The 13,292-nt window shown below is 44.3% G+C and overlaps 1 protein-coding gene and 1 long non-coding RNA gene across 6 annotated transcripts in view; one reads left to right on the forward strand and one right to left on the reverse strand.

The window, feature by feature from the left end:
* Positions 1 to 2,752, reverse strand: part of USP46 (ubiquitin specific peptidase 46) — a 34,042-nt gene extending 31,290 nt beyond the window's left edge. Inside the window, exon 1 of the mRNA XM_014945589.1 lies at positions 2,284 to 2,752. Coding sequence (XP_014801075.1) covers positions 2,284 to 2,319 — 36 coding nt within the window. The 5' untranslated portion in view covers positions 2,320 to 2,752. The remainder of the gene's footprint in view (positions 1 to 2,283) is intronic.
* A 7,235-nt stretch (positions 2,753 to 9,987) lies between these two features.
* Positions 9,988 to 12,726, forward strand: LOC106890067. Of its 5 annotated transcripts, none has more exons than XR_001412461.1 (5): positions 9,988 to 10,025; positions 10,332 to 10,540; positions 11,375 to 11,486; positions 11,914 to 11,997; positions 12,444 to 12,726. It is a non-coding gene; the product is annotated as an uncharacterized LOC106890067 (long non-coding RNA). The 5 variants fall into 5 exon arrangements; XR_001412462.1 differs by having other exon boundaries at positions 10,008 to 10,038; XR_001412463.1 differs by lacking the exon at positions 9,988 to 10,025 and adding an exon at positions 11,668 to 11,837 and having other exon boundaries at positions 10,045 to 10,540.
* Positions 12,727 to 13,292: the final 566 nt, after the last annotated feature.

Here is a 13,292-nt window from a genome sequence, read left to right on the forward strand (position 1 = left end):
TCATAGCTCCTCCTACAGACCACTGAGTTCAAGTCCACCACCTCATCTAAGGGGACACATTTTTGAAGGAGCAGTGTTGCCAATACTTCCAAGAATTTATGTTTTTCTTACAGCCCCAAATTCCTGTAGTTTTCTGAAAATCTCAGCTTTTTTTTTTCCTAAAAGAACTCCCAGTCCCTACAGGTTATCCAGAAAAAAGCTCAATGTGACGAGGACAACACAACATGTCTAAAAGCTAAGCACAAAGACCCCAAGGAGTATGTAGCTTTAGAACACCATTACTGTTAAACCAACTTCACCTTCTGTCACAGTATTGGTACCCATGAGCTAGAATTGCCTTGAACTATGAGCTCTTCTATCCCTTTCCTGCCCCAGGCTCTAATTCTTCCCTTCAGTCTCTCCATTTCTCAGATCCTATTTTTTTCAGGATACACTGGCAGCGACAGCTGAGCAGCTCACCATTAGAAGACAGCAAAAGAGGTTTAGCTGTGAACCTGCTCAGCCTTTGGGAGAAGCGTACCCTATACAAGTGCATCTGTCTGAAGCACGTGAAAGAGATTATGGAGTTCCAAAGTCTTACAACCACCTAAGAGTCTCCAGCTCCCCTTCATGTGGTGCTCACTTATGCAGTCTGCAGGGCATCACACCCACCATTCATCAGCAATAAAAACCGGAGCCTGCCCAGGAGGAAGGTACGTGCACCCAGGTTTTCTCCTCAGTCCTGTACTGTTTCCAAACTTTTCCTTGCAGTATCCCTGGCCTACTAGCATACAGTACTGGAAATTATTAAGAACAATGAAAAGTTTAGAAAACTATTTACTGTTGGGGAAGCACCCTGATTATTTTACCCCCAATCTGGATTTTGTATTAAGTTTTTTTTTAACCCTAAACCCAACCCTCCACTCTCTGCATTTCAGAGCAGGCTTTTCAAAGGGAGGAGTGAGGCTGAAGTCAGAACTACGCGTGGGGTGCCCTGGGCATCTGGTTGGAAAGAAAAGAGCAAGCCCAGTTCAGTGGAAGCGTGGACACGCGGGTGGGGAGCAGGCTCACAATCTGCACTCCCTCCCCCAGAGCGCTGCGGCTGAGCCCGCAGGAGCCAGGCCTCTCGCCTTACCCTGGAGGTAGGCTCCATTCTCCAGGGCAGATGAATGGTATGGGTGGCATCGCCAGCACAAGGCATGCTGGGGCACCACATGGAGGGAAGCTGGCAACTGCGTGTGGCTGCTCTTGAAGAACCTGGAAATAAGGGGGGAAAATACAGACTAAACCAACAAAATGTGCAGAAATAGGCTTCTCTTCCGTTTCCATCGGGGTGCTTAGCACACCCCCGTTTCTTTGGCAAGTTTATTACTGCCTCACTGCATTCAAAATCCTTTGACAGACAAAGTTTGAGCTCTTCCTTCCCCCGCCAACAAGTTTCAAAAATCTAAACCCAATTAAATGCTCCAAATTTGTTGGGATTAAAATTAGACCCGAGCACAACACTTAAAATGTCCTTTCAGCTGTTCCTGGGGAGGAAAGTGGCAAAGCCTGAACATAACAAACAAAAATATTAATGTTTCCTTATTCCTTCCTAATCGTCTAGTCTGATTTAGAGGAAGCTAAGCGATTCAAGAGCACTTAACGAACAGCGGTCCTCCGAGTGGCATGAAGTGCAAGCTAAACCCTGATGTTACCTCTAAAGCCAAGGCTTCCTAGAACAGGTACCCAGCACCAGGATCCAAAAGGCTATTATCAGGCATCTAAACATCCTCATTTTCTGTGCAACCTGGGCAGCTCCTGGCCCCGTGAGACCGATGCACCTTAGATTGGGACAACAAGACCACAGAGTACCTGCCCGAGAGGGTTAAATGGGGTTCACTGCCTTAACGTGGACTCGGAGCCCAACTTTGGGATCCTTTGGCAGGGTTATTAGGGCGGGAGGAAGGATAGGGGGAGGAAGGAAGGGCAGGAGGAGGAAGGGCGGGCTGCGGCTCCGTCTGCAACCCGTATGGGCCGGGGCCAGCCCCGCTCCGAAGGGCCCCGCAACCGGCGCAGCATCTCCGTCCCTCCCCGGCCCGCTCCGGGAAAACTCCTCGGGACACCGCCACTCTCCGGCGGCCAACTCCGTCCCGGCACAGCCTGCCCGGCTCCCCCGCCGCCGGGGACGGGGATGCGGTCGCTTCCTTAGCCCGGAACCCCCGGGGGGAGCCCCCCCCCGCCAACCCCCAAGCCGGGCCTGCCCCCGGAGGGGCTGCTGTGCCGCCCCCGCCCCCGCCGGCACGCCTGCCCGCCAGCACTCACCATATTACAGATGGAGGCGATGTTTCTGACAGTCATTAGTCTAAAGGTTGCAGCGATCCCACACCGCCATCTTTATAAGGTGAAAACAGCCCCGCTCATGGTGGGAAGAGCGCAGGAAGGGAGTGGGGGCGGCGGCGACGGCTTCTGCTCCGGGGCTGGGATAAAAGCAAGAGGAGGGGACAGCCCAGGCTCCCCGTGAGCCCGCAGAGCCGCGAGAAGGACGGACCTTCCTGCCCTTCCTCCCTCCCTCCCCCGGGCGAGAGACCGGGAGGTTTAGCGGCGCGGGGAGAGCAGCCGCATCCCCGCTCCTTCCGCCTCTGACTCTCGCAGGGCCCCAGGCTCCCGCTGGAGCGCTCAGCCGCGCCTCTGCGCCAGCCCGCACCGCGCTAATCTCTGCCTTCCTCCTCCTCCTCCTCCTCCTCCTCTCCGGGCGGCTGCCGCCCGCCGCTCCATCGCAGCGCCGGGGAAGGGAAGGTGGGAGGCGGTGACCGGCAGCCGGCGGGCCCGGCCGGGGCGGGGAGGAGGAGGGGGGGGCTGCCCCGCCACCCCGAGGAGCGGGGAGGTCTGGAATCAGCGGAACGGGCACCGGGCTGCCAAACTCGGGTTTCAGTGCGTGCGAGGTGGTATTGGCAGGCGGCGGGGTGAAGGGCGGGAAGGCAGAGCCCGGGCGGGGTGACAGGGATGGGTGACGGCGGGACTGTACTTTGGGAGCCACTCTCCCCACCTAATTTGAGGTATGCAGGAGCCCAGGGGCTCGCAAACCCCGGGGCAGTAGGCTGGGGTGTAATTTACTGCCCACAGCAGGTGCTTTGCATCGCCATTCAGGCAGACAACACCTAATTTCACAGACACTGTTTGGGGACCGTGTCCACCCCACACATCCCAGCACCGACGCGCTCCCTCGCTCACAAGTTGACAACATGTGGCACTATAAAGTTAATGCGACAATTTCAGTTCCTCTTCAAACACAAGTAAACCAAGGCCTTTCTCCAAGGTGGAGCACTGTGAGAGTATTAAATTTACACACGTGATAATAGGCACAAGGATGCTAAAAAGCTGACTTGAGGCCACACAGCACCTCTTTAAGAGAAGCATGAGCAGAGTTTATCTCGGGCAATGTCTTATCTTAAAATTCTCCTTTTTCTTATGTTGATGTTTTCAGCAGAAGTTTAAGGCCCGTATATTGTTCCTCTGCTGTGCTGAGGAACTCATTCAAATGAAGAGAGCGAGCTGCTAAGGTTTCTGTAGGCACCTCTGCTCCTAACATCACCTGGAAGTAGGGCACACTCAGCCTTGGCTGTGCTTTTCACTTCATGATGCTAGAATATAATCATTTCAGCCTATAGAACCAGGCCCCACGGGCTTTTATTTACAGGAAATGTTCTGAAGTCAGCCTTTTTTTTTTTTTTTTTTTTAATTTCAAGAGAAGGTCTATGATTATTAACAAAAATCCAGCATCAGCAGTAGCATCTAAAGATAAATTCCCACCCTGAGAATACTGTTAGGTAAGTGGCCTCAATCCAGCTCGTTGTGGACAAGTGCCCACTTTATAAAAATGGTATCAAATTTGGCATCTGGTGTACGCTTTTTTTTTTTTTTTTTTAATTTCAAGAGAAGGTCTATGATTATTAACAAAAATCCAGCATCAGCAGTAGCATCTAAAGATAAATTCCCACCCTGAGAATACTGTTAGGTAAGTGGCCTCAATCCAGCTCGTTGTGGACAAGTGCCCACTTTATAAAAATGGTATCAAATTTGGCATCCTGTTGCAATTTCAACAAAGAAACTCAAAATGGAGTTGTACCGAGACAGAACCTTCTTTCCTCAGTAAGTTGAGTTATATTAAATCATTGCAGATATTTGAGCTACAGGATGGAGAAAGGCTCTTGGACACGACGGAGTGAAATCATCAGGGCTACTAAACTGCTTCATAAATCCACAAACCACTACGTAAAAGAGCTATCAAACAATGTAACACGGAGAAAAAAAAAATATTTGGTATGATTCTATTAGTCTTACACTAGGTGTGAATTTGATTCCAAATGTTTGATTTGCTTGAACTCTGAGGGTTTGATTTTACGTAATACCACAGGTATTCTGGACGTAACCGAGGGAAATGAGAATTAAAGCGGAGGTGTCATTGCAGGACTGGCCACACTCAGGCTCAGCTCTGAGACAATCAGGGCCCGATCGGTCCCCAGTGCATTTCTTAGTAGCCCACAGAGACTGACAGTACTGCTCCATAGCTGGGTTTTAATCCCAGATCCCTCTTATTCTGGAAGCCTAATTGTATACACTTCGCTGCAGCCCATTTATTCCAATTTACTGCAGAGAATCACACTTGTTCTCGGTGAAAAGTCATGAAGCAAATGAATGTGCTTGATAGGTGATTAAAAATTTAAATGGAACGAAATGTGGTAACTAATAAAGCCATTTACCTCACATATATTTTAATGTCAAGGATGTTATTCCCATAATATGAACCCAGAGAAATCATCCAAAGTAGGAACACAAAAAAAGTAAGAAAAAGGTAAGTGGAATGTTTGTACTTTTGCTTTCTCACTGGTGCTAATGACTTGATTTCAGGGTAAGGTTTCAGATGGTTTCTATTTGTTAAGCTTTTTTTTCTTTTTAACACAAAATTAAATTGCTATGAGTGAAGTATTTATTGGTCACTCAAGGAAATAACTACTGTTGAAAATAAGCATATTTGAAAATATCCACATAGGTATATAGACATATCATTCTGTGAAGAATTCAGGATCATTATCCTTTATGCTAACACAAATACTTTCATTGAAGGGTGGAGAGATTTCATGCCCTATGTCTGAGGTTTCATATAAAAATAGGAAAGAATATACAAGTGTTGATGTGCCAGTTTAACAATAGTTTAGCACTGGGTTTTTTTGCTCTTCAGTCACATATCAAACCGGGAAAGAGGAAAGAAACATTCACACTTGAAATGGGCTGGTGAGTGTTTCTGTTCTCTTCTGGTGCTGTCATTTTCATGACTAGAAAGTTTATTCCTGTAGCTTTTTGAAGATACTAAAAAAATGCTAAGAAAAGTAACAAATGCTAGTTACAAACATTATAGGAACTGTATAAATAAAGAACAGTGACCGATTGTTTCCATTCTAAAGCATTGCCCTATCTCTTCCTAACAAACAACTAACCCTGTGTTTCTTCTGAGTGTTAGACAAAGAGAAGGAAAACAAAGGACTATTTATAACCTAAGAGTGCTTATATAATTTCTGTTGAAAGGTCAAAAAATGCCTCCTGCATTTAATTTTAGATCAGTCTTGGTCTCATCTGGTTATATGCTTCAACATTTTTATTTCACTACATAAAATAACCTATTGTAAATATCCTCTTTGGCTGGCAGAGGCTTGGGCTTTCATAACATTTTCCGTCTGCCTGTCTCAGAGTACTTTGCAAACTCACTCAGACTTGTCAAATTAATACTAGCAAGTTAATATTAGCTTCTTCCACAAAGCAAGAAATCAGGCAGCAGAAATTTAGCAACTTGTCCAAAGTTACAGAGGAAAGTTAGTAGCAAAGCTGGGACCACAATACCTGCTCGCTCTGTGCTACAAAGAGGATATTGCATTTCCTCTCCCGAAATCTTGGAAAATTCCACAGAGGGTTCATTTATGTTTTTCTTGTAATAAACTCTGGTCCAGAAATGGGTAATCATTAGTCAGTTTTGCTGAACAAGTGTTTGGAACAGAATCAAATTTGGGATAGATCTCCAGGCAGTTAAAAGGGCATTTTAATGGAAAAGGCAGTTAAAACAATACTCAGGTTTTCTGGAAGGTGGGAGAATACATAATAAGCATTAAAAGAGAAGACAAATAAATGCATTGTCAGCGCAGAAAGTATGCTACGAATTTTACCAATGCTTTTTTATATTTCGTATCTCACATTAAATTATGTTCTACAAAAAAATACCAATATCTCTTTAACAGAATGGAAAACATGTAGACACAAACATGAGGACTAAGGATTTTCCATGAAGCTTGGCCCCCTGCTGCAGAACAGATTGGGAGCTTTAGTATCGTGCCAAATGCCAACTTGCAGCCCATGGAGTCAGGCTGTAGCGCACAGCCCACAGCAGGGCCACAGAAGCCACTCTATTTACACCCAAAATTCTAATGGTAAGATTGAGTTGCAGTCCATGAAAAATCCACGGCAAACCACAGAAGATGTGGGGAATCTCCTGAAGGCCCCTTAGTCTAGACTCCCCCACCCAACTTCAGAATCACTATTCTTTAAGACTGTTAGCTTCAAAGTAATGCCTACCCAACATTTTAAAATTATCTGAGAAATTATTTCTCTTGATTTAAAATATGGTAATTTTTTTCTTTACAATCCTATGATTCATCTCTGAATCTTACCGATCTTTGCTCATGTAACTGTTATACCACGGCAGAGACGGAATACCATGTCTTTTTTTTTTTCTCAGAAATTGCTATTTTACAGAAGAAAACAAAATATACTTGCAGTATCTGATTTCATTTTTTTTTGGCCAGACATCAGATTTGAAAGCCAAAGACCTCAGAACAAGACAGATGCAAATACACTGATGTCAAATACACCAAGAGCTGACTGAGTAGATAAAAGTGGCTAATAGTTCTATAGGGATAACCATTAAACAGTTTAAGCTATGAAGAGGCTGTTTAGGCCTCTTCAGCCAGTTTGATGCTTGGTAATGGCCTACAGGTGTGATTGTCTCATAATATCTTGCCTTTTTCCTTCTATTTAATTATTTTTTTTAAAAAAATCGATTAGGAGCTTTGACCAGTGACAATAAAAGAATTTCTGCATATTGTTTCATCAGTTAATATAATATTAATCTTCCCTGACACCAGTCAACTGAAAATATTCCCACATTTCCATAAGGTAGAAGCTTGAAGAATGGCCTCTTTATCGGGTATTTTATTCAGCAAGAAATTGCTCTAGCAAACTTTACTGGCATTTTTCTTACCTATACAAAATACGCTTACAGTTGGAAAGATATTCTTTAAGTTCTAATCAAGAGCTAGCAAGAGATAACCAAAATTTTTAGCCATGGAAGTAATTTATCAAACAAGAAAAGGCTCACTGAGCAAAAATAACAGAAAACTTAAGTTTCTAACAGAAAATGTATTGCTATTTCTGCCTCTGGAAAGGAAATAACAATTGGCTTGCCCTCCTCTGCTTCTCCAAAGACTTTATTTATTATTTTTGTTCTATTCTACAGGCTCTAATTTTAACTAACATACACTCTGAGAACAAAACACAAAGGATATTTTGACAGCAGACAGGCTGTAAGTGGCATTTAATCTATTTTCAGCATGAATTTTAAATAGCCTTTTCATTTTATGTAAATTGTGGCATAAATTAATCAAATTACATTTTAACTACATTACCATCTCAAAGTTTTAATCAAGACGGTCTTAGTGCATTGGATATATAGTTTAAAAAAAAAAAAGGAAAAAAAAAATAATAAGAAAAAGGCTGCTACATTGGAAGGTCCCAAACCTGCCAGTCATTTAATGCAGATGGATACTGTCATCTGGCTGCATATCATTGTGGAGGAAGACAGTGAAATTGAAATGAAACTTTCATAACAATTGTGCATTGTGGTGAATACAACATGATGTTTTTAAACAAATGGTTTTCAAAACCCTTTCAGCTGAGAGAAGTACCAGACCAGTGACTTCGAGATTAAATTCATACATCCCACAAAGAGACTTGGCTGATTAGAGCACTGCTCTTCAAGGTTTGAACAACTGAGTTCAGATCACTACAGACTCCTTAAAAAGCTCAATGCTATATTCACAAAATAACCCAGCTGCCACTTAGCTAACTACAAATTGCAGAGCTTCAGATATTCTTCTCCATGACTACCTAAAGTGGAAGTGCCCTAGTGTAAACAGACTTAACAACACCTACTTGCATTCCTCACCAGGTGCCTGCCAGTTTTTCCTGGACATGTGTAGAATCTGCTAACCTCACACTGAAAAGAAGCAAAGGCTTTTCTTTGACATGAGGTGATCCGTGTGGAACTAAAGTAGCACGTTAAGTATCTGATCCTTAAATGTAGTTCTTGTAACAATTGTAAGAATATTTTCATGTTCACTACTCAAACTCCTGTTATAGCTGAAGTTCTTGCAAATTCTGCTCATGACCAGACCTGCATTTCTCCTGGTTAGTTGTCCAGGATCCATCTCAAAATTAAGCTGTACTTGAACCCACCAGTAATGTGGGCTTTCCCACAATTCCCCAAGACACACAGGCTTGCAGGCAGACTCAGTGCCTGGCTGAGGTTTGTTCAGGTAAAAGTTAGAGGTAGCCCTTTCCCTCCAACAAAACAAGAAAGAATTGATCTGACTTATGTGTCTAATTGTAGAAAATGGTCATTGCAGAGAACCCCACCTGAAATAACCTGAAGCTACTGGCCTCACAAATTCATGTCCAGACAGTGACTTGCCTAGAGCCCTGAGACAGCTTTTGGATCCTGATGTACTCACAGTAAACATGCTGGCACAGGGATTACATCTGCAACATGTTTTAAGCAAGTATCAAGAATTAGACAAAGAGGTAACTGGAAGTGATAAGAAAGTATTTCTAGCGCTATCCCTTGTTTGCAACTATGTGACTGTTTCAGGCTGAAACAGATTGGTTTAGATCTGCTGAGGGTTATTTAAATGCAGGGTTCAGAAAATTCGGAGGGATAGTGGGCCAACCTGTTATTTCCTTTCCACACACTTACGGGTGACATGCTGGTGGCAACTCAGTACGAGCCAAGACATACTGTTTCTCTCCAAGACAGGACACTATGAATTATCAGCAATATATTCAGCTCTTTGTGAAGCAGGGAATTCAGAACTCCACTGGAACCAAGACGTTGTGTTTCCTACCTACCAGCTTTGCTGGGCGACATTCCAAGTCTCTGTGCTACAATTTCCCAGTTTATGCTAATCTGCTTGTACTCACCCTAAAACTTCTCTCTGGTCTCCCCAGTCAAGCAGCACACCTCAGCTGAGGTAGAACAGCAGTTATGTCTTGCACCCACATCCTGTGGTAACTTGCAGGACGCTGGGCCTTGTCCCACCGTGCCGTCCTGTGAGCTGAGGCCCAGGCCTGCTCCAGAGCTGCACGTACTGCAGCCTCAGCCAGGGTGTTAGCGCAGGCTTGAGGCTTTACTCCACCATCCTTACGGATCCTAAGCCTCCTAAAGTAGGGCTTAGACGGAGATCAGCGGCATTTAGTTCCTCAAAATCGCTACACAGCTGCTACTTCGCACCGAAGATGCTTTTGTTTCTCTTAAGTTACAGACCTCCGGGCCCACAGCATTCGGCCCGGGCAGAGGTGGATAATTACACGCTAAGGAAAACGAAAGCCCCGCCGTGACCCAGGCTGGGGGTCCGCCCCCGACTGACTGGAAGAGCGACCGAGCAGCCAGGGCGCTCCTCACTGAGGCAAGGGGCCGCCTACCTCACCCTCGACGACAGCGGGCCGGGGGCCATCTCACACCCCGCCCCCGCACCGCTCGGGGGAGGCGCAACATGGCGGCCTCCCCTCAGCGCTCGCCCGTGGTCAACCGGCCCCGCCCCTCCCACCTCAGGGAAGGGCCACGTGCGGCAGCTCCGCCAATAGACGGCGGCGCCCTGGCCGCTGGTCTCGCGACAGCGGCAGGGCACTATATAAGGCGGCGGGAGGAGCAGAGTTCCCCTTTTTCGCCGTCAGCCGCCGCTAAGGTGAGGCGGCCTGGTAAGGGCTACCATCCAGGACCCCCCGGGCTCCCAACAGGAGGCGGGATGTGGGCTTGCGGGGCGGGACATCTTCGTTGTATTCCCTTCACATCTTGCCCTCTCGGAGCCTGGCGGTGGCCCGAGGAGTCAACACAGGGGGATAGAACACCTTTTCCCCTCACAAAAACCCAGCGCGGAGCCCTCCTCTCCGCCCTGCATCCTGTCGTGAGGCACAAGCGGACCCCTACCCTTCCCCCTCCCCGGCCAACCTCGCTGCTCCGGGCTGACTTCTCTCTTTCCTCTTCCCCACAGTGCGTGGCCTGGGCCGCAGTCGCTCCCATGGCGGCCGCCCGGCAGGGAGGGAGGCAGCAGAGACCGCCCCGAGGCACCGACTGGGCCTTCCAGTCCTCCCCCCAACCACGAAGGCTTGGGGCGCTGGCCTGCCGCGGGAGGCCAAGCAGGGTGGGCCTCGCCGTTGGGGAGGGCCGGGCATCGGGAGTTGTGCCTTTGAACGCCCGTAGGTAAGGGGACACATGCTCGTCACATATCTCACAACCTGGGGCTGGGTGGATGAGGCTTTGGGCTTCAGAAACGAAGGGAGTTGAGTCCTGAGACTTTGTACCACTTAAAACATACCTGGGGGTACTGATCTGGGTCACCGTGAGACAAATAAGTATTTGTGTACATTTGTACCCTTCTGCTGTTTTGTAAATTACAGGCATTGAGCTGCACAGACCTTAAACCTCAATTCAGTGCGATGTTTTCTTTTTGTGTAGGCTGCATTAAGAAAATTGCAGTTATAACCTGCAGTGTATAGGGTTCTGAATGCTGCAGGCACTTAAGGTCAAATGGACTTAACCTTTCAAACAAAAGTCACTGATTGCATAGGCCTCTGGCACAGTCTGTTGCTATGTCTGTAGCAGTGACCTTTCATGCCTCTCTTGGTTGAGGTGTGTATAATTTGTTACAAGGTATATGTAAGTAGGTACAAGGTGGCAATGAATTCACTGGTAAGGATCAGTCTTAAAACTATAAATTTACAGCTTCAGGGTAGTGTTAGCACTAAGCAATTTAGGCTTAATAAACTTTACATTGTTTCTGATTAGTAGTATGTAGTAGTAGTATGTTCAAAGATGTTCTATGTAGTTTAAATGGGCTGTTTAGAAAATAATGTTTTCAACAGATTGAATCAATTAATACTTTTTGCTCTATGTCTCTATTTGATAATAAACTTTATGTAAATGATTTCTGCAACTTTGCAGAATATGGCTTTAAGAAGGTCTGTAATTAGATGTAATATAAATTACATTACAGTTTAATAATACTTGTCTTTTTTTTTTTTTTGTGCTGTTTAGAGGTCTCACTTAGCAACTTCATGTTAGAAATGTTCTGGACATGGACGATCACACCTAAATTAGAAGCAATGCTCAGGACCTCTTGAGACCAAATAATGCCTTCTGCTAAAAGGTAAGTGTGCTCTAGGGTAATACCAATTGCAGATAATTTTAAATATTAATTTTCAATAATTCACAAATCTCAAATAAATTGTAATACCTCTTTTGAATAAATGTTAAGTTCATATCATCTTAGTTAATAAGAAAAAATTGGTGCTATAACCTACTCCCCTTTTATGCTTTGCCCTCTTAAGTCTGGCGGTGTCTTAAGTGGCCAACACAGAGGGGTATAAAAGTTCTCTCTCAAACCCAGAGGTGAGGTTGAAACTCTTCTTTGGATCATGATGAGAGGAACACATTCATGAAACTACTGAACTTCAAGAAGTTACCAAATCAACTCTGTTGCATTCAAAATAGCTTCTAGGTAGGTTTTGAACTGTCATCTGATTATAATGTTATCTGAGTCTTAATATCAGCTTAATGTAAATATTATTTTCCAGGTTTCTCAAATGTGTTGATGCTTCATGAACCTATGGAAAATATCTTGGGTGAAAAGAGTTCCTTGTAAATGGATTGGTCTCCAGGTATGTAGTGTAAAAACGATTATCAGATGTTAGTGGTTGGATTGTCTTTTATATCTAAAGAAGTTTAAATTATTTCTTACGTGAAAAAAGAAAGGAAAACAAAGAAAACCAAAATCAGTTTGGACTAAAGGAAACCTGTGTGGAAATTGTTAGAATTTTTTTTATTTATATAGATTTAACTAACTTCAATTGGAAAAAATCTAAGGAAAGCTTATAGTCACAATAGCTCTTAGACCCATTTACTCTAATCTGGCTGGCCCTCTGGAATCCATGCTAATGATATAGGGAAGCAAAATCCTGTCCTGTGCAAATAAAGACATTTGTATTGAGAAATGGCTGAGTTAAGGGTTAGTGTCATGTAGTGTGCTCATACAGCTCAACTTTAGGCCAGTTACCTCTCTTGTGTGTGCGATGCTGACTGCAATTAAATTAAACTTCTTTTACAGGGAGGAAACCAGCATGTGCTCGGGGTTGGAACTGATAGTAAGCTTCAGCTTATGATTTGATGAGTGGCTGATCTATGAATCCATACGAGATAACTCCAGTTGTTGCCTGTCAAGTCTTGAAAGTGAAATTGAGGCAAGCAATGGCTGAAACTACACATCTTCAATGATCATGTTTGAACAGGAAAGTCACTGTTTGTTGAAACTGACGTTTCTTAACAAAATCTGCTGTAATTTGTCTGTCTGTGTGTATTAATTGAAATAAAACATGAGAATGCTAGCAGAAGTTTGTGTGTTCTGAAGTTTTCTCATCTAAGTACTTCCTATATGAAGGCTTTGATTCATGCGTGTGAATACTTATATATTGTTATGCAGAAAGGTTCTGTTGCCATGTGCAAATTTAATCTTTAACTTACAAATCCATTAATAACGCCCCTCTTAGTCTTCATCTTTTATTCTGAATGCCTGGTCTTGGCATTTCTGAAGTTTTTTAGATGCAGAAGCACTTTAAGATCAACTGGCTGACTTCGAAGTCATTTCATTAGGCTGTGTGTGTTATTTTCATGTTCTCCAACCAGTGGAAAAAATGTCTCACTTTAAAGAACAAGTACTATTACAACCTTAGTACGAATCCCACTACCTGCCTATTTCAAATAAACAACACAGAAAATGTCCCTATTTCATGTAAAAAAAAAAAAGTGAAGACACTTGAAGAGCAGATCATTGTTGAGTGATTTGAAAGCTTGTATATGCTTCTCAGTTGCTTTCATCCCAGTAAATATTAAACATTTATTCCTCAAGAGTAGGTTGTAATATGGTTTATGTGCATCCTATTACTAGCCAATGCTTCCT

Source organism: Calidris pugnax, unplaced genomic scaffold (assembly GCF_001431845.1).
Source record: "Calidris pugnax isolate Ruff unplaced genomic scaffold, ASM143184v1 scaffold58, whole genome shotgun sequence".
In the NCBI taxonomy this organism is placed as follows: domain Eukaryota; kingdom Metazoa; phylum Chordata; class Aves; order Charadriiformes; family Scolopacidae; genus Calidris; species Calidris pugnax.